The sequence below is a fragment of the Emydura macquarii genome, unplaced genomic scaffold, assembly GCF_026122565.2.
Source record: "Emydura macquarii macquarii isolate MOO-44397 ecotype Brisbane River unplaced genomic scaffold, CSIRO-AGI_Emac_v2 contig_1119, whole genome shotgun sequence".
NCBI lineage: Eukaryota > Metazoa > Chordata > Testudines > Chelidae > Emydura > Emydura macquarii.
In genome coordinates this window covers 8,879,564-8,904,577 of record NW_027131256.1, presented here as the reverse complement: position 1 = coordinate 8,904,577, position 25,014 = coordinate 8,879,564, and the positions used below count along the sequence as shown (strand labels likewise).

The following is a 25,014-nucleotide window of genomic DNA, read 5'->3' as shown; positions in this document are numbered from 1 at the left end:
AAAGAAACTCCTGCTCCCACAGGTGCAATCTAATCACTTAATTCCCTTTTTTACTCTATTTTCATGGTTGGCCCCTTGCCACATTTTTACCTATTCATCCCGATCGTTATGGCTAGTTCCAATCAAGGGAACACAAGCAGGTGCAATGTGAGAGATATTCATGCCTTCTAAGTGGATTTGAACCTCCTTCAGAGAAGTCTGAGGTTGAAGAACCAATTGTTCTTGTTGATCCAATTTTAATACATGGGGTCCCAAAATTGGGGCTCTTAAACGTTGGAAGGGAGCCAGGTTTGTGATCAGAGGGTCTAAATTTAAAACTGTTTTTTGTTGTTGGCCCAATTCCACCCTGTACAATCTGGGCGCATGGAATCCCTCCGAAGTGACAATGTGCCCACAGAATTTAAACCAAATTGTTGGCATGAGCCAGGTAGGCTGCTACTTGCAAAACCCATTGCCTATCATGCTGACCAATACTGTCTCATTGTTTACTTGTACTCTTGTCTGCCTGTATCCATCTGTCTCTTGTCTTATACTTTGATTGCAAGCTCTTTGGGGAAGGGACCATCTTTTTGTTTTGTATTTGTACAGCACCTAGCACAATGGGATCCTGGTCAATGGTCGGGGTGTCTACACACTACAATAATACTCATAATAAATAACAACAGTAAGTGACATTAAGCAAACAGTATTCCTCACTTACATGGCAACAGTCATTCAGAGTGTTAACTACAACTCAGCATCTTACAGTATCAAGGGCACTGTTTTGAAAAAACCATCAACAGATTCTGAGCAAAAGACAAACCCGAAAGATCTACATGCACCTGACCACACCACCTTCTACTCCTACTGATTTCAAGTGTGTTGGAAAATGCTCAATATCTCCTAGGATTAAGCTCTGTTAGAGCAAATTATCAGTAATAAGTGACTGACAGAGAGAAATCACTGTGAGCTTGTATGAAACTTTTTGGGGCAATCATAACTGACTCTTACCCACAGACATGCTACCAAAAATAGCTAACCTTTTTGAAGCTGAGCACTCAGACTATACAATTCCATACAAATGATACGATTTTAGAAAGATCTATATTGATGAGCTTAAAATATTCTGTATTTCATGCCACACATTTAAAGACTGTGCTGCTTTTGTATCATGCTCAGTTTGAGAATAAAGGGAGTATCTATAATATGGGTCACCCCAGCCAACCTCTTTGGGTATGTCTACACTGCAATTAGAGGTGTGACTATAGATATAGCCAAGCTTGTTTAGACTAGCTAGCTTGAATAATAATAGCAGTGAAGCCGTGGCAGCATGGACACAAGAACAACCTATACAAGCCTGCCCGGGACCTGGGTATGTACTTGAGCAGCTAATCCTGCTCTCACAGCATCCAGTGTTGTGGAGATGGGGGGAAAAGGCCAGCAGTTGAGACCAACAGGTAGGGACCATGAGGTTCTCTACCTGTTGGCACAGTCAGCTTCTTGAGGTGAGGCTAGTTTTTGAAGGGGCATAAGAGACTGCAGACAGACTTCTATAACTCACTTTAACACACTCGACATTAGGAGTGTTTGGAAGTTGGATGGGAACAAGGACCTTAACATTATGGAGATGCTACAATGCCCATCATGGTGAGGGGCTGTATTGGAAAAATAAATAGATCAGATAAATGGAGTGCTTCAGCAACTGGGGGAAGGACAAAAAAAAAAAAAATCTAGTGGCAAAAAGGGAGATGGACCCCAGTTCCAGTCTCCCACCACAAGTCACCAGAGACTCTCTGAAAAAGGGAGGGTGGTGAAGCACTGGAATGGGTTACTTAGGGAGGTGGTGGAATCTCCATCCTTAGGAGTGATATAGCAGAGGTTCTGAACTCTCATTCCTCAACTGCAGACAATATGCTTAATATCAGCTCCTCTCAGTTGCATTTACCACTTAGTACTATGCAATCAATGTCTGTTTTATACCTAATTCCAGAAGTTTTATGATCACTGAATCAAGTTAAATGACTATCCCACTTAGGATAGTAGAGGAGTTAGTGCTCCTGAAATATTCAGACCATTCAGGCTAGAACCTAAGTCTCTATCCATGAGACATGCACAACATAGACAGAGGCAGTGCCTGCTGTCCCTGCACTGTGGCCTTGCCAATATGCCTTAGCCTTGACTTAGAAGATCCACCTCTAGGATTCAGAGTAGAGTTTGGTCTTCATGACCACTCTTTGACCCCTCTGCTGGGACTACCAACAAATTCCCAACAGTAGGGGTGATTTTGTAAATGTGGACACCTGCCTATTAGGAACTGGACTGAGTCCATCAGCTCATTTCACATAGGACACTGAACAGCAAAGTCTCCAAACTATGGCAGAGGACATTTAAACCAGCCGCTGAAATTGAAAGGCTCCATATCCCATCACTAAATCCCTGATTGTTTTAATCTGTACAAGAAGCTATTTTAAAGTGGCTGTGGTAGATATAGAGACCTTTTAATTAAAAGCCCCCTTTTGCAGGATAGTGAATTCTGGTGCCTGTCCTGGCTGATTATGAAAAGTCAATATGAAAAAGATATCTGAGCAGGTGGTGGAGGTCTGCCAATATGAGCTGCATATCCATAAGGTAAAAACCAACTTAACTTATTTTTGTGTTTGTGTGGCTGGGTTTTATGAAGATGCATTCAGAAGCATGTAGAATATGTCACAGAATTAACATGAACACTTAATACATGCATATGCAACTTAGAGATTGGGGTCTAGAGTCTTTGCTGCACCCAATAGCTGGACATAGCTCGGCAGGGGGCACAAAGGAGCCAGTTCTGCACCACGCTGGTGACCATTTATTTTAGAGCAAACTCAGGGAGCACAATAGAGGGCTGGTCATCCCCTGTCACTTGTAGCTACATCCCCTAATGACCCCTGTACATTAGAGGCCAGGCAGGAGATGTCATAGAGAGGTGTTAAAGGTAGAAGGGAATCCAGAATTGGTTAGATCTGTTGGCTTTATGGGTCTGCTGTATTACCAGATCATCACAAAGAGGCCATATCATAGAGAAGAATCTGACCCTGGAAGTTTATCCTTATAAGGAAATTATTAAACCAGCTAGCTAATAGGCCTTGGCACAGTCTGTACCAGATTTTTCATTAGATCTATAATAGCTGATATGCACAATTAAAACCGAAAGGCTAGAGTCAGATGTCTGACCCTAAATAACATTTAAGCAATTCAATCATGTCCTTTCCATTACAGGCCTCCACAGACAGCATGACATAGTAACTGCTGCCTGTTATTGATCTGTTTGCTACTCTAGCCGATAATGGTCTGTGGCTGAATGAATTTTTTTTTTTTAATTTAACTTGTTTTGTTTGAAGGGGTAACTGATGATATAAATTTCTTCTTAGCTGAAGAGTTAGGTAAATAAACATTATTCCCCTTCAAACACGTTAATGTGTCTCTCTGTAGATGTGTAAGCAGTGATCATCAGGCTACTGGGGAAACCCACATTTAAACAATCAAAGCAATACTAGATAAAGGAGACAACAACAAGCTTAGTTGCTTGACACAGACATTATACCTTTTATGATTATATATTCTTTAGTACTAATTTTGTATATTGTCATCTTTCACATCATATAAAAATGTCCCATAGGTGATGCAATTATAAGGCAGTGTAAATGTACACAACTATTTAGCCCTCAAATATACCTAATAATTCTTTGCATTTTCATAGTATCTGCCACAGAGAATCTCCCAACCCTGGGAGATGGGTCATGTCACCGTGCCCATTTAAAGGACATGGAAACCGAGCCACAGAGAGATTAAGCGATTTGCCCAAGGTCACAAAGAGGTCAGGGACAGAACTGAAAACAGAATCCAGATCTTCTGGCTCCTAGTCCTGTGTTTTAAACCAGAAGGACTATCCTTCCTTTTGGTTTTCAGAGTTAGAGTGTTTAAGGGCAAAAGGGACCACTATATCATCTAGCCACTGTATCCCGCAGGCCACCAACATCATACAGCACCCACAATGAGACCAAAGTAAATGAGACCCCCAGGAGACAAAACTATCATGTGCCACAGGCAGAGAATAGGGGGAGCCTGAAGTACCCCAGTGTCACAGGCCCCAGCAATGGCAGGGAAATGATTGAGATATACCCAGATAATCCTGGCAAGTGATCTGCACCCACACGCTGAAAAAAAAGGCAAAACACCACAATGTCATTGCCAATCTGACCTGGAAGAAAATTCCTTCCCAACCTCACATATGGCCATCCCTTAGACTCTGAGCATGTGAGTAAGAACCAGCCAGCCAAGCACCTGAGAGACAGAATACCCAGTGATCCCACTGAGAACTGGCCCACGCTGTCCAATGTCCCATCTCGAGTTGTGGCCATCCTGATACTCCAAAGGAGAGAAAAAAAGCCTCCCTGAATACATGGGGGGAGGGGAAGAATCCCTTCTTGACCCATGCCACTGGCTCGCTGAAACCTTGAAGCATGAATTTTAGGAACATAAGATGTAAACTAGAAGTGAGCCCCAGGGCTGTCGAGCCCTGCCCCCCACCATCACAAGCAGCCCTGTCATATAATTGCACTCATACATTTGTCCAGCTCTCTCTTAAAAGTAATTAAGTTGTCTCCCCCCCCCAACTCCTATTGGGAGGCTGTTATGGAACTTCATCCCTCTGATGGCTAGAAACCTTTTAATTTCCATCTTGAATTCGCTCATTGCCAATTTACACCCATTTGTTCTTGTGAAAACATTGTTCTTTAGCTATATTTACAGAGAGCAATCATATCCCTTCTCAGTTTTCTTTTTGCAAGAGTAAACAAGCCAAGCTCTTTCAATCTCCTCTCATAAAATAGACCCTTCATTCCCCTGATCACCCTAATAATGCTCCCGTGCACCTGTTCCAGTTTCAATTACTCTTTCTTGAACATGGGAATTGCATACAGCATTCCAAATAATGGTCTTATCAATGCCTTGTAAAAGAGCATTAATACTTCTCTCTCTCTACTGGTAATGCCTCGCCTAATATGTCCTAGGATTACATTTGCCTTTTTCACAGCCACATAACACTGATGGCTCATATTCATCCTGTGATCAGCTCACACACCCTGGTCTGTCTGTCTCTGTCACTTCAAACTGATGAGCCCACAGCTTGCAGCAGAAATTCTTACTATCAAACTAAGGCCTTGTCTACACTAGCACTTATGCTGACCAAACTGTGTTGCTCAAGGGTGTGGTTAAAGCAACATAAATTTTGCCGGCATAAGTGCTTGTGTGGACACCATTATGTCGGTGGAAGAGGCTCTCCCACCGACATAGCTACCGCCGCTCATTTAGGTGGTTTTATTATGTCGGCAGGAGAGCACTTTCCTGTCGACATAATGCGGCTACACAAGCGCTCTTACAGCTGCGCCACTACAAGTTTTAAGTGTAGACTAGCCCTAAGTATGACCTTACACTATATACTATTAAATTTCACCTAATTTCTATCACTCCAATCTTCAAGGTCATCCATATCTTCCTGTATAATATTCTGAACTTCCTCTGAATTAATGGTGCCTCCAAACGTCGTATCATCAGCAAATTTCATTAGTATACTCTTACTTTTTCTGCCAAGGTTATTAATAAAAATATTGAATAAGATTGGTCCCAAGACTGATCCTTGAGTAACTCTGCTAGTAACCTCGCTATAGTCCGAAAATTCACCTTTCAGCACAGCCTGTTGTCTTTTCCCTTTTAGCCAATTCCCATGTGTTACCCATTACCAACTGTTACCCATCTATGTGAAAACACTTATTATTAATGCAATATTTAGGTTGAGGTTTTAAATTCTGAAAGTAAAGGAATTTAGGTTACAATTTCCCAGAGTTGCTTTAAATTCCTCTTAAACCCACTGCACATTGACATTATAACAAGATCTTTCACTTAAACAATATTCCATAAGAGGGAATTGGCACACACATCACTTCAAGAGCATTGGGAAGCATAAACTGAAAAGTTTTCAACCATTTAAGCAGTATGCAGGAAGCCAGGAATGCAAGCCTGATGTAGGCTACTTGATAGTAAACGCTATAACCAAAATTTTGGTTTTTTTTATGCATATGAGAAGACTGTTAGAGAGGGATAAGAGAAAAGAACAACGATGCTTAATATTTCTGTAGCATTTTACATCTTAAAAATGTTGTAAAAACATTAACTAATCACTACAACACCCCTGTGTGGTCAATAGCTATTTTACAGATGGGGAAACTGAGGCACAAAGAGGTTAAAAGTGAAGTGAGAACCTTAGGCCTAGCTAGCAACAAAGGGTCCTACTCTTCTAGAGGACATATATACACAACCAGCCAGAAGTTAAATCTAATTCCAGTGCCAGTTTCAGCAGAGTTCAAATTCCCTAATTACCTTCCACCAGCTCCAAAACTGTTCTAGTCCTTTGCTTCCCTAGTCACTGTATGAAACAAACACACAACACCACTGAAAACTTCCTTTTGCTCCTTGTCAGTTCCTTTCTCCCTCTAGCTCCTTTCCCCTCAAACTCTCTGTGAAAAAGTTTTCTGATCTTCTCTGATTGTACTTAAACAGAACAGCTTTACTGATAAGGTATTTGATATTTTCTCAAAATACTATCATTTCTCATGAGCAAATGTATAAGTTTTTCTTTAAAATATTGTGTGATAGAAACTACACTGCTAACCTCTTTCCTTTTGAGCTGGTATTGCTTTGTGCGCTGTATAAATCAGCATTTTAATTAACATTTTAACCCATCCTTCTAGTTCTGTAGTGTTGCTACCACTTTGCTGCTATGTCATGTTTCATTAAATTTGTTCACAGACTGATAGATTCTAAGGCCACAAAGAACCATTGTGATCATTTAGTCTGACCCCCTGTATAACACAGGCCATAGAACTTCCCCCAAATAATTCCTGGACCATATCTTTTAGACAAACATTCTATCTTGATTTAAAAATTTGTCTGTTATGGAGAATGTGCCACGACCCTTCACAAACTGTTCCAATACTCTCAGCATTAAACATTTATGTCTTATTTCCATTCTGATTTTGTCTAGCTTCAACTTCTAGCCATTGGATCGTGTTATACCTTTCTCGCTAGATTGAAGAGCCCATTATTAAATATCTCTTCCCTGTGTAGATACTTATAAAATGTAATCAAGTCACCCCTTAACCTTCTCTTTGTTAAGCTAAATAGATCAAGCTCTTTGAGTCTATCGCTTGAGTCTAAGGCATGTTTTCTAATCCTTTAATCATGCCTTGTTGAACGGTCATGGGCCTCTTTCTACCTTTCTGAAACACAAATGTTAAATTTCTTTTTAAACTTCACTCCATGTATGAATATCTTCCTAACACACAGGATTTTTTAAAATGATACAATAAAGCCTAAATTTTCATATCAGACTTTCTTTTAAAACACGTCTTGCTTTGGAAAATGACAACAACTGACATTCTATTGTTGAAAACAAGTACCTGTAAGAAGTAACCACACTTCCTGATTTTGGAAAGTGCTCGAATACATTGAAATTTCTTTCTTTCTGGTATAGACTTTTCTCTGTATATTTTCTTCCTGCAGACAATGAGACCTAATCATTTCACAAATATCCTTTTAGAAAGGCATTGCTGTACCGTGATTATAGGCAATCTGATTCTTTTCTGTGATGCCTCAGTTGAACAACAAAGCAGCCAGAAAACCACTGAGCCATAGCCCCATTGGGTGCCCACCACCAACTAAAATCCTCAGCACAGTGATTGGTTACACAAGTCCTCCTTGTAGTCTGCCCTGAAGCCTGCCAAACTCAGACTCGGAGAAAGGGCAAGAAGTAGCAAGTTTCACAGAGGTGGGCATTCAGCTAAGTATGGCTGTCCTTAAGAGCAGGGGAGTCAAACTAACTTCCAATGGCGGGCCACATTGCAATAAAATGAACTTAAAGTGGGCGTCTTATCCTCTGCCGATAAATCTCGCTGCGTCCTCCCTTTCAGCGGCAGCTCATGGCGTCTTGCCCACCGCCGTGAAAACTCGCGTCGTCCTGACTTTCGGCGGTAGCTCTCGGGGTATTGCCGGGCAGCAGCAGCAGCCAGGGGCTGGAACAAAAAGGTTGTCGGGCCGTATCCGGCTGCCAGGGGCCGTACCAAAAAGGATCGTGGGCCATATCCAGTTGCCTGCGGGCCAGACCAAAAAGGTTCATGGGCCGGATCTGGCCCACATGTTTGACACCCCTGCTCTAGAGTTTACACACAAGAGCCAAAAGTAAAAATGCCCCCAGCCATTCTTAACCTCACATGATGGAACATAAGAGGAGATGCGGACTCTCAAGAAGCTGTTTCCCAGACCATTTAGGGCTTTACAGAGCATAACTGACTCCCTGAATTGCATTGAGAAACCATATAGCCAGTGCAAAGCACAGATGTTATATGCTCACAATGACCCAGGATGCTCATGCTTAGGAAATAGGCAGCAACATCCTGCAGAAGCTGAAGCGTCCAGGTGGTTTTCAATGGTAGTTCTAAGCAAAACATATACAGTAGTCAAGGCTGGAGGAGACAAAGGCCTGGATATCTTTGGCTATTAGAGAAGAAAGATGGTCTTGTAGTTAAGACACACTGGACTGAGACTTGAGAAATGTGGGTTCATGTCCTAGCCCTACCACAGAGCTCCTGTGTGACTTTGGACAAGTCACTTCATCTCTCTGTGACTCAGTTTCCCCATCTGTAAAATAGGAATAATATTTCCTTTCTCCCACCATTTGTCTTTATTGTCTATTTAGACTGTAAACTCTCTTACTACACATATGTACAGTGTAACTACAAAGTTATAATACTTTTTGACAGTGACTTGCAAACAGAAAAAGAAAATGTTCTGCAAGCCAATTGCTAAATTCTGTTTTCTTTTTGCAAATTGGTTATTTATTACAGTCTGAGACATGATGGGTTAACTCAGTTTAAACAGCATTTCAGAGACACTGTATACTATAATCTAATGGAAACAAGATAGAGGCAAGTGCTCTGGCTGCATAATCAATCTATTCTATTGATATTGGTGGCAAGAGAACAAATTTAAGGTCTATCCTAATCTGCCTCGAATATACAATTCTTTGTGCTTCAGAACAATATTAATAATTAAACAAAATTGTATAAGTGCAGCCAGGATTAGAAAAAATAATTTTCAAACTTGGGTGTCAAAAACACCCACCTCTTAATTTTAAAGTGCCTACATGATTTAGGCACACCAATCCGATTGATGATCAAAGGAATTTGTGCTTTCAAGTCACTCAGACACTTTTGAAAATCCGAGCCACAATTCATATTCAGGCACCTACATAAAAGTGCCTTATTTTTCATAAGTGCTCAAAGTTCAAACTTCCAATGAATTCAATGGGTGCTGAGCACCTCTGGAAAAAAATAAAAATCTTGATTTAGATGTCCAAATATGGACTTTACATTCCTAATTTTATGCACCTATCTTTGAAAATCTGGGTTATAATTTTAATAGCATGAAGAAAAAATATTAAAATGGGCACTGTAATGAAATTGCTGGCCTCTTACTGGGCAACCCACCAGCCCCTTACAGGAGTAGAAGGGAAAAGATCAGGCTGTCATTCAAGGTACAGAAACATATTTCAGTATCCATAGAGGGCAATGAGTTACCTAGTGTGACCAAGAAGTGACAGAAGATCAGGCTCAAGGAGACAGACAGAGGGTTGGACTGTGTTAGCAGCAGTTTGCAGGCAGTAGTCTGGGAATTGGCTATGAAAGAAAACCCAAAGTAGAGCAGTCTACAAGCAGACTATGAGAGGCAACCACATAGCTGGATGACAGGATAACAAGGAAAGGCCCCCAACAAGACCACTGATGAGGGGACTGAACCCTGGCCACTGGGTTCCACCAGTCAATAATTAATTGTCCTCGAATATAGGAATGGGCTAGAAGGAGCACCCTACATACTAGGTCTGAGAAGGGAGAAGATATCCTTGTGCCCCTCTACTTGATTGCCTCATAGGTGGATTTACAGACTACTGTGATCATTTTTAATTGTCATTTGTCTAAGACCTTGCAAGAAGGATATCTGCACATTTTCCCCTCTGCCAGCTCTAGCAAAGAATCATCCGTCACTTACCAGATGTACATGAGTCTTTAATAAAAACCCAACAAAAGGCAAAAATCTGTACAAACTCGTGCCTGGAGTGCCAACTGCACTGCCTAGACTCTGGGGGCTCAGACAAAATGAGTACCAGGTCCAAAGAACAATCATATCTTCATTTTGTGAAACCCAGGCCACATCTGATTTTGACCACCCTTACTGATGTCATAGTGTTAAAGCCCAGAAGGGATCACTAGATCAGCAGTCTGACCTCTTGATATCACTGGCTACTGACACCACCCAGCACCTGCACCTTAACCTAGCAACCGAAATGAGATCTAAATATTACAGCCCACAGAAGACTAGATTATTATGTGTTACAGGCAGAGAATGTGCATGACTGGACATCATTCTGGATGTCTATGCCAGGCTCAGAGAAATGCAATCATTAGGGTCTTTAAGACCCACTTTTAAAACGTGAATTGTCACATCTGTAGTAATTATTTGCTACATATCAGAGACACAATTTGCCACCTAGAAAGTAGAGTGACATCCATATGGGTTAGATTCTAATGCTTTTACTCACCTTGAGAAGCACCTTACTTCAAAAGGAGTCCCATTGACATCAAATGAGACTATTATTGGAGTAAGGGACTATTCAACATGAGCTAAGGGTGGGTGGCACAACCTGGCCCTTTGTGTTTTGTGCCACAATTCCAGACTTTGCCCTTGTCTTGGTTTATAGCAGGTTGTACTTTTAGATCAGGAGGCAGTGCGTCAGATATGAACATGCGTGCACAACACGCCACAGCCCATTGTTAACATTAGTCGTTAAGAGTAGGCTGCATAAAATGCCTCATTGGCTGTTCTCAAATGGCTTTAAACTTTGGTATTTATGAACCAAACTTCTTCAAACATGCTAAGGGCACTAGACTTCATAAATCAGAGTCAATTTAGGTCCCAGAGTCTGTCAGTCAAAGTACATTGGCATTGTCCCAGGATTTTAGAATTGCTCCAGGATTTTATCTCCTGGACAGCAATGCTGATTGAAAGTCACCATAATAAGCTTAAACAACACCATCTCGTTGATCAGAAACATAAATAAGTGAATGCAAAAAAGCATATTTATACGAGAATAAGAAAAACACTTTAATCTTTTCCAGTCAACATATTTTAAAATAAAAAAAAAGTTATTTTCACTTCAAAATTGAAATGCCACACTGAGGAGAAAACTAAATATAAGGTAATGAAGCTTGAAACTAGCTCTTCATTTTGTCAACATTCAACTAGCTCTTTTGTCCATATAGGACAAAAAACAGATTTCTCTCTCTCTCTCTCTCTCTCTCTCTCTCTCTCACACTCCCCCCCTCCCCACAAAAAAAAGCCCTGGCTGGGATGATTTAGCTGAGGTTAGTCCTGCTTTAAGCCGGGGGGGTTGGACTAGATGACCTCCTGAGGTCCCTTCCAACTCTAAAATTCTGATATTCTTTACGGGACACGTAAATATTTACCCTCGCTTTAAGCACTAAAATATCAGCTCATGAAGCTCTAAAGCTCTGTACATAACCTTGTTAGACAGGAAACTGATTTTTTGCTTTCTACAACCACTACTTAAGGCAGACATTGCAGTCACGATGTTTAGTTGGTAGCTTCCCTGACTATACAGATTGAGGATGATAAAAAAACATGATACTTTAACCACGTTTTGTCAAGGACAAGCTACAAACATTATTTAACTAGATATATAATTGCAGGCAGAGACACTCCTGAAAGCAGCTATATCCCTGTGCACTTACACTGTATGTGGCTAAGGAACTGATTTAAGGCAATTCTTATAATAAACAGAGGAGACAGAAGTACATGACACATCTGTTTATCAAACATACCATTAAAGGAAACAAAATGAAGCCAATGTGCAAAACCTAAGACATCCATTCCTGATGCATGTAGAATCGTGCTTATTTTCACTCCACACACAGTGTTGCTACCAGGTAAAAAGGAACCACACAAACAAATATCCAAGGTGATCCAATGGTTAGAGGCATAGCTTGGGACTCGGGAGACTGGGGTTCAATTCTCTGCTCTGTTGCAGGTTTCTCATGTGTCTTTGGGGAAGTCAACTAGTGTCTCTGTGCCTCAGTTCCTCATCTGTAAAATGGGGATAACAGCACTCCCCTCCCTTGCAGGAGTGTTGTGAGGATGAATACATTAAATATTGTGAGTCACTCAGGTAATATGGTAATGGAAGCTATGTGAGTACCTTAGATAAATGGTTTCATAGAGCTTCAGACCAGAAGAGGTCATTAGATCAGCTAGTCTGACTTCCTGTACATCACAAGCCATTACATTCCACCCAAATACTCTAAATTGAGCCCAATGACTTCAGTTAAATCAAAGCATTTTACTCCTCAGGAGAGTGTACTGTTGTGTACCACAGCCATAGGAAAGACTGAGGCACAACCAGTGCCTGAGGCTCCATGATGGCTGGGAATCGATCAGGCGAGATATGCCCCGATGATACTAGCAGGCAATTCACAACCCACACTGCAGAAGATGATGAAAAACAGCCAATGTCCCTGCTAATCCAACCTAGGGAAAATTTCTTTATGATCCCAAATTTGGCAATCAGTTAAATCCTGAGCATGTGAGCAAGACACATCAGCCAGGCAAGACAGAGGATTTTCTGTACCACCTCATACCAGTGGCTTACCCCAATCATGGCAGATCTCTAATGCTTCAGAAGAAGGAGAACAAAAAACAAACCCCAAACCCAGGGATTACAATTGTACACCAGGGCAAAAAATTCCTTCCTAGCCTCTGCTGAAAGCCCTGAAACATGAGATTAGATTATAGCCATTATCATTATACAGAACTACAAGTGTTATGAGTATGTTGGTTTATATTTAATAACTTTAAGACAACTAGTTTGTGGTCACCTTCCAGTTTCAGCAGTATCATGCCAGAGTTAAACAAAACCAGCACAGACATGAAAAACAAAAGTGAAATAAAATGACAACCCAATCTTTCAAAGAGTTCAAGTGATTAGAAACCTTATAAACGTAGGAGCATTATACCATGTGGATTGCTATTGAGGGAGGTGATTGACCTTCATTTAAACATAGGTCAGATAATTGGGGTTATGCTCTGCTCATACTAGAGTAATGCAATATGGTAAACGGAACATTTAACATGGTCAGACGGAAAAGTAATTAGAAACTGGCAAAAATATTTGAATAATTTCCACAATATTTGCCTTCTCTAATGTTAAGTGTGAATCTACAGAGCAATAAACTGTAAAGAACGTGTTCTTTCCTTCAAGTGTAAATCTATAAAATACTGGGCACTGGAAAGTACCAAAGTGGAACTAAAACATCATACAATAATGTTAAAACATAAAGCCCTGACTGCATTATCTGGGGACTGTCATTTTGTCTTCTGGATGCTATTTGGCACATTTTGTCTGCACTATATTGTCTGGTTAGTCAAAAACTGCAAGGTCTTTGGTATAGGGACTGTCTCTATCTCTCTGTTCTATACAGCACCATGCATATTGATGGCACTCAAATAATAAAACCTAGTAACAATAACGTTATAAGCAGGGATACAGACTGCAAGCTTTTTGTTTCCTATAATGAACATTGGGATTGGGGGTATGTCTACACTGCGATGTAAGTCCAGGGTTAGTGGGACTCAAGTCAACTGACCTGTATAGGAACCCTGGGCTTGAGCGTCTACACTATATTTTAAACCCTATATTAAGACTTTTCTAACCCGTGCTGGAAACTAAGGCTCTGGTGTCCACAAATGCAGTGCACAGACCCAAGTCAAAGTAATCACATCTTGAAGTCCCCATTCCCTCCCCCCTCTAGCCCTAGGACCATGGTGCACTGGGGGAAAATTTTACTGCCCTCCCTGCATGTTACCAGGGAACAGCTCCCTTTGGAAAAGGCTTGATCAGTTCGCTCACCATTGCATACCCAGGAGGCTCTCTGATACATTGTAGCTCAGTGATTAGAAGAGAATGGGTTATAAATGACTTGAACTGCTGCCATTTGCAAAGGGGGACAGGGGAAGATGGCTTCCATTTTCAATAGACTGGATTGCAGATTGTTGGGATAGAAAGGACTAAGGATGTTGTCCCATGGAACTATGGGATACTTCTGGCTGACACCTGGGACCTGAATCAAGAGGGCTGCATCTACTCGGGAAAGCAATACGGCTTGGATGCTGGGTCCAGGCTAAACTCGAGCTCAGGCCCTCCAGCCCTGCAGGGTCCTGGGACCAGGCCCTGGGTTAGCACAGTTGCAATGTAGAAACAAGGGGGATTAGGCTTGAGCCCAGTCTTACGTTGCAGTGTAGACATACCCTGAGAATCTCCTCTCACCAGTTAGACACCAGAGGATTGCCACAGACTTCAGTGGAGTAACATCTGATTTACTCTGGCCTGACAGGAGAATCAGCCCATTATTTTTTTTTTTTTGGTTAACTATTCTAGTGCTTTACAGTCCAGTGAAAATTGATAAAACAATTACCAAGAAAACTTATCTTGACACTATATTTTCACATAAGTATTCTTTTGGTAATTTTATTACTTTGTTTACCTGGGATTGGTGGAGTTGCTACAGGTTCAGACCCATGATCCACCTGGTCTGGATCAGGCCACAAGCAGTGGCCAATGGCGAAATGTTTCAAAGGAAAGTAAAAAAACACATACAGAAACAGAGCAATGCTCTAATGTTTACATTTGACATGCAGAATATCAACTTTTCAAATATTTCTCATTAAACAAGTAACTTACAGGATCAGAAGGCCCACAGAAGTCTCTGAATACTTTCTGAGGATCAAACTGCCTAACCTCTAGTGCTATACAAGGACCTGAGCACAGTTCTGTAACCATCTCCTGTAAGAAGAAAAGATTAAATCAAATTTCAAGTTTGTTAGTGTGATACCAAGAGTTGCATTTCACATCAAAGTTGGACGCAAACATAAAGAAGAAGAAAATATTAGGAAATGTTGGGGAAAAACAGCGAGAGGAAATGGTAGAGGTAAGAATCAGCATCCTCAGTTGAGAGAACTTGTCCATATATTGTTATTCAGGTTCACAACATGAAGGATAAGTTGGATTTCTAGCTTCTTCAGGATGCTCAAGTACCAGCAGTTGCCAAAGTGCTTTTATTTCTTTGCATTTGGCCTGAGGTTGCAACCTTTTCATTCCTCACGTGGATTTTGCTACCGAGAATCATAGCTTTGTCACCTTAAGACTAAGTCACTGCAATATGCTGTACTTGGGTTTAAACCTGAAGAACATTTAGAATCTTCAGCTGGTTCAGAATGGAGCAACCTACTCACATAGCAATATTTCCCATAGGGGACACATTACACCTGAGCTATGTAGTGTATATTTGCTTCTAATTTGTTTCCAAGTATAAACTAAGTTGTCAGTTTTAGCCAATAAAAACTAACATCATGCTTTAAGGGCCTACCTTCCTTAGAGCCTAACTCTTTTCTCATGTGCTACCATGGCAGCTGATTGCAAGTAGGACACAAGCGAATGTCACCCGGAATTTAAATGGGAGGAGCATATAGCATGACTTTTCCAGTGAGAGGTCCTTGACTCTGGAATACAGTCTTCCCTTGGTCTATTAGTGTCAGAATCTCAAAAATGTCAGGTCACACTGAAAGGCTCAGAAGTTTTCCCAAACTCTTTCTGTCAGAGATAAGGGTGGCAAAATGAGCTGAGTGGGTAATGGAGAGTCTTAATTTGGGGAGGTGAGTTTTAACTATAGACATTGGTGCCAATTTGTAGTTTGTTAACAAGATTAATAGGGGTTCTTAGACCAGAAGAGACCAATGTGATCATTTCACGTGACCTCCTGCATAACACAGATCATGGATTGTATGTGCACCTAGTGCTCTGGGCAGACCCTTTTTAAACACATCAAAATAAAGAAATTGAAGCTGATGTGGAAAGGGGAAGACAGGAGACATGAAAAGAAAATGGGGAAGGGCGGTGAGGACAGGCTAAGATGTCACAATCCTGGCACTCAGAGAACAAGAAAGTGAAGAATATCAAGAAGATGAGGGGTGTGGCAGAAAAACATGGAAAAAATATCCCCAGCATGCAAGGATTATAATTAAGATAAAATGCAAAGAGAATTAAATTCAAATGTTGTGTGTCCAGCATGAGAGCAATTTCATGATGAAATCCCTTTTGAGATCATTGATGAAATACTGACTCATTGAACGCAATAGCCAGCTCCCTTTGACATTAATGGGACCAGGATTTTACCCCAGAACTTTTATCATCAGGGGGTTCACAGGTAGACAAGCATTCAACAAGGGGTCAAATTATTCCAAATTCCTAGATTATGTTATGAGGCACAAGGTTGAAGACCGGATGCCTTCAGCGTAATGCTAGATGGTATTATTACTATGAGACATGCTGTAGTGCATCTCCTTCCAAAGTTCATTGGTTCACATACCCCTTTCTTAAACAATGGCTGTGAAGTGAACCGATGGAACAAGATCACCCACTGCAGTTGGGGAATCCCTGCTGTAGTAGTACACAGCATAATGGCACATCCCAAAATGTTTAACTGCATTTATAAAATGGTCACTTGTGGTTTATGTTTTTCTCTATTACTTATTTAAGGACTCCTACTCTATGCAGTTAGAGGAAACACCAGCAAAACTGGAATCTTTGGCAATGATTTCGATTTCTCCTTTCATAAAGAACCATTTTATAATTAGATGACAAGCCCATGTCTGAATGGCTGATGATCCCTAGGAAATGTAGACGAGACCTTGGAAAAGACAGCTGGGATTTGCATATGACAAACAACTTCTGCCCTGATATTTCACCAGTCATGATGATTAATTTTAAGTCATAAATGAAATTTAAGAAAACACAACTGGATGGAAAGTCCTAGAGATCTGAGTCACATATAGGGAGGTCAGACCCTTACTTAGGTCCGCCTTCTACTTCCCTCCTTGCTCCTTCCAGTTGCCTAGGACTATCTCACTGTTCTTGGTGCAAGTGCCTTCTCTTACCATCTGGATTAGACTTCCTATCTCTTACTGCTTCAGAGAAGACCAGACTTTGCAAACCCTGCACCTGGGGAAATCCCATTTGTTTCACTTGAGCGCTTCGGGCACGGAGGGCTTGCAGGAGGTCTTGATCCCAAAAATTTAGCTTCAAATTTTCTCTAAAAAAATCTCTGCATTCCTGCCTAGGTCTCTCAAAATTCCCCTCTCCCTCTTGGTCAACTCTCATACTGAATTATTTAACCATGCAAAATATTTTGGGGGTACAGTTTGTATGAAAGAGGTGCAGGAGATGGAATAGCCATTGCAGCTCAATGCACCACAGGGACTTTTCCAGAGATTAGAATGACTGCAGGGTATATGGTACCTGCATCAGACCATATAGATATGCTCAAATTTGAGCTATGCTACACTCAGTTCTCCTATCTTGTCAGATCCTCCTTTATCCTATAAGTGCCTCAGGCTCAGCGCTGGGAGATGAGACCTGGTTAACATTCCCCATTTTGCCACTGACCTCCTGTGTCACTATAGTCCTGATCTTCCAAAGGGATCAACCTGAGGTACCCTTACACACTTGTTGCACTCCCTGATGCATAAAAGTCAAACAGCCAGATCCCTCTGGAGTACTGGTACCTTAATCCATTTTTAAAATAGGAATCACTTACATACTTCACAGGCACATTGCAAGGCTCTGTTCATTAGTGTTTGCACAGTCCACAAAAGCATTACAATGCACACAGACCTGAGGCCCCACTGAGGTTACAATATGCCTACTGGACCCTCACCGATTTCACAGAGATTCACAAAAGACAGATCAACTTACATATGACATTAACCACTCAACCATCATCAAAATACTCAAATGCCCCAGGGCCACTGAACAACAAAGGAATAAATACATAAGCAGTTTCTAGGCCAAGCCAGTTTTTAAATCGGACATTCAACAACGGTATAAAACCAGACATTACAACAGCTCTACCAAAGTGAAATAGCTCAGTTCTGATTTTCCAATCTGTTCTATTTCATAAAGAGCTTGGCCCAATGGTCCTCCACTTTTCCCACAAAAAAAATCTCCTGTCACAGAGCTTACCTGAAGAATTTTAATTGGATTGCTTCATTCTGGACCAACCCAGAGAGTGGTCAAAATCAGAGTCCTGATAGCACTCTAGTCACAATTCTAAATACAGAGAGAGATGACCACCTCTCCTTGTATTTTATTTTTTAGGAGACTCTTTTCTAGTTGATACTTACAGTGTATTCAGCAACAACCCCTTTGTAAATCTCATAGAACTCTTCCACGTTCGCACGTTCCATATTGAACTATGCAAAGGAAAAGGGTGTAAATGTTAGCCAAACTATCTCAGAAAAAAAAATACAGTAAGCATTTAGCATACTTTTTATTTACCCCATAAAGTATTCTGATGTGATAGGAAGGAAGGCTTTGAAGGATGATGAAGAATCATTATTTGCTTATGATGAATGGGGCAAAAAGGTTCCAGAGATCACTCTTCAACAGCTCTGCAAGCCCACACAGCTAAGGACTACATATTGTATTTTCTCCGTGAAGTTGGCAGATACCACTTAAAGATAAATAAGGAGCAAGACGTGTTCAATAAGACCATTTTTACAGTTCCTTTTTTGACCATAACTGTACTCTAAATTCGAAATTCAATTAGAAAATCCAGTATCTGAGTTTGCGCTAATTGATTCTCTTAGTGGAGTCTCAATGAGCAAGCAAACAGGCCATGGAGACTGAACTACTTTCTGAATTCTAAAGGCTCTCCTTCCAGGTCAGGATTGAGGCATATTGGTGGGGTTTGTGTGGGGAAAAGTTTGCTTTGCTTCTTCCCATGCTGAAACTGCTCTGTGGCCAAATAGAGGATTTCAATCACAAAGGCTTTCACAAGTACTAAGGGTTGAATTTTCAAAACTATCTAGGGGATATGGATGCCCAATTCCCATTAATTTCTAAGCAGAATAGGGGTCAAAATCCCTTAGGCAACTTTGAAAATTCTATCTGAAAGTCACACTAAATATTTTATAGAAAACTCTAAGCAGATTATTATTATTATTATTATTAATACCTAGCACTTTTCATAAGGATCTCAAAGTACGTTATAAAAGAGATCTGTATCATTACTGCCATTTTACAGATGGGGAAACTGAAGCACAGAGAGGCAAAGTGACTTGGACTTGTGCAAGATCACCCATCAGGGATACCCCAACCACAAATTTAAATTGATCCTAATAATCCTAATGATGACAACAGTGACACCCCATCTACAAAAACACCTGCCCCCCCCCAAAATCTAAACACAAAACAAAAACAACCCTCCCCGAAAACCCTGCAACAACCAAATCAGCCAAGCAAAGAAAATAAATAAAAACATATTCCAAATAGCTGTGACCCTAAAAAAGGGAGAGGCACCAGAGACTCCAGGAAGTCCACTAAGGACTCTGTTATTGCTGTTGATTTTATGGGGAAGGCACTCACATACTATGATGAGGAACAGTCATCTCTTAAGACAGTCATTCTGCACCACAGATGCTCATGGAGGTGCCAGGCTTCCAACATCCTTCCCAATATTGTCTTTAATTTGACAATACGCGTTCCCTATGTTGTTTTTGATTTTTTTAATTAAAGATAATTGCAATCATGCAACACTGCTCTGGATCCAGTTGAAATGGGAAACAGAAACATATGAAATGCATAAGGATTCTTACCATCTGCAAAGCCGAGATTTCGAATCCCCCATCAAGTATGGCTTTTATGATCTTTCCAGTTAGACCTATGGAGATACATTCATAAAACAATCAGTGAAATTTACAGCACATAGATATAGCAGTTTCTTCATATGCTACCTGTTTCCTTACTAAAACACAGCATTTGTGTTATCTGTAAAGCTAAAGTATACAGCAGAACAGAATTCAGGTATCCTAACCTTTCTGAAACCATGCAGAAAGTGCATGGGATACAATGGCTGAGAGTTACTGAGCAGATACCATCACTCATCTATAGACGTTCGATGTAAAGTATTTGCTCTACACTTGCAGACGTGGTGAAATCCTGGACCTTTTGAAGTCAATGATAAAACTCCCATTGACTTCAATGGGGCAAAGATTTGACTCATGGTCATTAAATACCTTCATTAACCATTCTCTAAAATGACAGGGTTTTTTTTAAAGCTGTACAAAATAAGTTCAGTAGATAAGACTATGGCTGAAAACTAATACTCAGGGTTCCAAAATACTAAGGACGTGAATTCTTCAGGACCCACAGATTTCTACAACATAGCGGTGCTGAACTTTGCATCACACTAAAATGTTGATGGAGCTTCGGCTAAAGTCAAGAAGGCCAAGTTCTTTAACTGATTTAGTGTAGTACCTTTAATACTTCCTTGTATCATTTTCATGTTAAATGCAAATTGCAATTTGGGGAAGTTTTTCAATTTATGCTTTCCCCCAAAATTTTCCATTTTCAGAACACTACCTATTTTTGTTGTTGAGGGAAAGCTGCAGGTTTTGGCATCTGGCTAGGGGGCAGCTGTTTGGACTTTTGGTATTTAGAAGTAAGTGAAGACAGTTTTTGGTATCAAGGTATGTTTTAATATGGTGCCTCACAAACATTAAAAAATGTATTGTCACAACATTCCTGTGAGATTAATAAAATTGGGTAACATGTCCCTATGGGGACTGAGACACAGGAAATCTGAGTTAGAATCAGAAAAAGAACCCAGATCTCCAGAGGCTGTCTGGCAATCTATCTATCTTAATTACTCATAAGGCCACCCACCTTACCATAGTATCTAAGCACCTCCCCATTTTAAAGTTATTTAGCTGCACAACACCCCTGTAGGTAGGTTGATATTATCCCCATTATACAGATGGGGAACTGAGGCACAAAGATGCAATGGGTACATCTACACTGCAATGTAAGTCCAGGCTCAGATTCAGGCTCGAGCTCAAACCCTCTTTCCATCTACACACAAATCTCTCAGACTTGGTCTCAGACCTAGGATTCCAGGACCCTGTGGGGTTGGAGGGTTCAAGACTGAGTCAAGACCAGACCCAGAGTTTCAGCCCTATCTGCAGTGTAGACTCAGCCTAAATGACTTGCCCAAGGTCACTCAGAAAATCTGTGGAAGAGCAGGAAATTATCACCATTCCACATTCAGCAATTAAGGGATTACAGGACAGCTGCAGATAGAAAAAGGCAACCATCCACCACATTTCTGGGGAGAACCAAGGAAGCGAACAGAAAGAGAAAAAGCAAAGAAATAACAATCATGCTTTGCCTGGGCTGAACTACTTGTCACCAAATAGCTGCTATACCACTGGCTGAAGAGCTTTGTTTTAAACTTTATCAATAAATAATGGTTAGCCATCCACTATCCGATTGACACACATGCTGTTTGATTAAAATATTCATCATGCACCTGGGCCTGAGGGTAACATAGATCTGGACTCTACCTCACCCGTTTTAAATGCAGTTAGCAAAATCTATGTTGTAGAGAAATAAAGGATACAGGAATTCTATCATTCAACTTCCTGTGTTTCTTCTCTACTATTTTTCTTATCTGTAGAGAGAAGACAGACTACTTAATGAGAGGAAATTAGACCTGTTTGGAACATTTTATTCTAGTTCCTTTGGCACAAAGTTCTTTAAATAAATAAATAGATCTATCAATATGCACTCTTCTCCTGTAGCACTTCCTGATTTGATTTAACTGTAGAATTTCTTGCGCTTCCAGAAAGATCACTCGTTACTACAGCAGTTCAAAAGCTGAACCAATAGAATTAATTTCACCAGCCCATGTCATCCTCTCCCATGGGAAAATGTCTGGGAGGAGATCCGGGAGAAGAATTCCCCAAGAAAATCCCCTCATGATGATCCTCCTCAACTGTTCAGTCAGAATAAGAGGATAGGGATTGCCCCCACTGAAAAGGCCACCGGGCACATTTATAAATCCAGCTAAGTAGGCCATTCATCCAGTTTTAAATTGGATAGCCCTATTTCTTCAAGGTTTGTCCCGTCCAGTACAGATATAAGATTGGTCATGGTTTTGTCCGGTATCATGCTGCACAGGACAGAGGATGCTATTTTGAAGAGTTCACCACTCCGCCCCCGCCTACATGATCTCACGTGCACCATGAACTTTCCAGTTTAAAATTTCAACAGAATAATCTAGCAATAGATTATTACTAACACCACCACCACTGTGCTTATACAGCAACTCATCTCATTAGAGCACTTTGCACACAGATATCAAGCTGCACTCCACTTCTCTGTTGGGGGGGGGGGTATTATCATCTCCACTTTACAATGGTGGAAACTGAGAGGAGAAGTGATTTGTCAAAAACCTGATAGCAAATCAGTGGCAGAGCAGGGACTAGAACTCTGGAGTCCAGGCTCCCCCTTCCCTGCTTTAACCAACAGAGGGGTGGCCCCTTTCCTAGCAGCAGTGCACTGTCAGAATACAAATGGAGCAATACAGGAAAAAAAAAAAAACAACCCAAATAGATGGCAACTCTTCAGCAATAGAGTGTCAAAGTACCAAGGTTCAGGTTCAGGGTTTCTCCTGGGTTTCAGCCAACTGCAGTAGTCAAAGGGGTTATGTGCTCACATCTCTGAGATAAGGGTGGGGTGGGAAGGAAGAACTGATTAGAGCCATTTCAGCAGTTTACAACAATTTATGATTTTTTTTAAAAAAGAGTCACAGCCCTTTAAAATCCAGGTGAATAGTGAAAAAAGCTACTTAACGACCCTCCAAACAGGGACTGTACATCTTTAAGTGCAGTAAGAAGCCAAATCAAATCAAAACTGCAGATTAGGGGCTAGTTAGGATTAATTTTCAGTGACAACATACAAAAGAAATCACAGGCATTACTAAATACAACTGGAGGAATTCAATACTAATCCTAGCAAATATGCATAACAAATAACCTTCGGCATAAAAACTGAGAGGGAAAGCTTTGTGTCTCCTAGACAGCATTAGGTTACTAGGCACTAACACTGGACAGATAATCTTCCAGCACATTTTAATCAGATGAACAAATGAGGCGTTAGATCTCATTGGATGCAGTGGTTTTCAACAATTTGCTACCTTGTAGTATACAAGGATAATTTTTCAATCACATTTAATAAAGGAGCAGTGAATAGCAGGAAGGACATCAGACATCGTAAAATGCTAAAAATGCTTGCAAAAAAAACAACAGACTGGAGTAAAATGCACAGTAAAAAGGCACCCCATGTTGACAAATCAATTATTAAATTAATTCCCAGGTCTACTAGCTAGTTGTCCAACTCTGGACAGGCCTGGTTAGTGACGCAATGTTCCCTTCACTTCCCCTTTTATTTGCCTTCCCACTTGAGCTTTTCACAGAGTAACAGTCATTAGTTGGGGTGTGTGTATCATCTAGGCAAGTCAGAACACTTGCTTCCCTTCTCCTCTATTAATTCATCTGCATAATGCTCTGCCCCTAGTTAAAACACATTTTCACTCCCTCAACATGTCTTGGAAAGGAAAAAAACAGCTTCTGCACAGGAACATGAGAATTGCTATATTGGCTCAAACAATGTTCCATCTAATCCAGTCTCCAGTATCAGATGATTCAGGAGAGATGACAGGAGGATAACAATTCCATTTCACTGCAACTTTTGAGGTTTTGCACATTATGTTTTAATTCGGCAGTGGAATGAAATCAAAACCTTTTGAATGTTTTCATGCAAATGGAATTGTGTTGGGGGAGTGGAGGAGGGGAAGTGTGTGCATCTGTGTCTCTCTTTCTTTTGCATGGCAGTTAGGGTGCTCGCACAGGATGCGAGACACTCAAGTTCAAGCCCCTGCTTTACTTGATTCAGAGCAGTGCTTTTCATCCCAGCTCACACCAAATGAGGCAGAGCAGGGCCTAGAAGTTTTTTTTGTAGACCTCATGGAAAAGGCAAGTTTTGAGGAGGGATCTGAAGGAGGATAATGAGGTAGCTTTGCAGATGTGTGTAGGGAGCTCCTTCCAAGCGTTAGGGGCACCATGGGAGAAAGTATGAAGGTTCTTGTTTGAAAATGTAACCAGAGGGCAATGGAGACTGGCATCCTGGACTGATTGGAGGCAGGAGTCAATATCTCGATAGTGAATGAGAGATGATAGGTAGGGTGAGGCTTGGTCATGAAAGAACTTGAAAGTGAAGATAAGCGGTGTATGTTTGATGCAACAGAGAAGAGGGAGCCAGGGAAGGGATACAACGAGAGGACTGACATGGTCAAAGAGACAGGCTAGGTAAACAAACTTTGCACCAACATTCTGAATATATCTGAATGGGGCAATATTGTATTTGTCCAGATCAGCAAATGTGTTGTTATGGATAGGAAAGGCCAAATCACACATGTTATACAGAAAGAATCAGCAAGATTTAGACATGGCCTGGATGAGAGGACCTAGAAAGAGGTCTGAGCCAAAGATGATGCCCAGGTTGTGGCCCTGAGTGACAGGCAGGATGGTGATGTTGCCCACTCTGGTTGAAAAAGGAGATGGAGGCATGCTTGGGAAGGAAACTGAGAGCTGTGTTGAACTTGAGCCAACAACTATAGATACCCACAAGGAAATGTCAGAGAAGCAGGCTGAGATTTCTGTGTTTCATTTTCATTGAACATCCCCTTGTTCTGGAGTTAAGAGAATCTCAGAACAGAAACCCCTGGTCTACCTTCATTCATTATTATGTACCATTCGTTATTATGTATACCTCTATCATGTCCCTTCTTACTCCTCTCCAAAGTAAATATTCCCCATCTTTTCAATCTCTTTGCAATATCTTTTCTGAGACAGGGTAAATAGAACTGAACGCAGTATTCAAGGTGAGGGTGCACTATTGGTATATATAATGGTATTATAATA

General features: G+C 40.9%; 1 protein-coding gene across 2 annotated transcripts in view; it reads right to left on the bottom strand.

Annotated features, from left to right (window-relative positions):
• NME7 (NME/NM23 family member 7) overlaps positions 1 to 25,014 on the bottom strand; it is a 131,637-nt gene that overhangs the window by 37,156 nt on the left and 69,467 nt on the right. For both annotated transcript variants that reach the window (XM_067546118.1, XM_067546119.1), the window contains exons 8-10: positions 19,849 to 19,913; positions 18,376 to 18,444; positions 14,879 to 14,980 (exon numbers count right to left, since the gene is read on the bottom strand). In XM_067546118.1, coding sequence (XP_067402219.1) covers positions 14,879 to 14,980; positions 18,376 to 18,444; positions 19,849 to 19,913 — 236 coding nt within the window. The remainder of the gene's footprint in view (positions 1 to 14,878; positions 14,981 to 18,375; positions 18,445 to 19,848; positions 19,914 to 25,014) is intronic.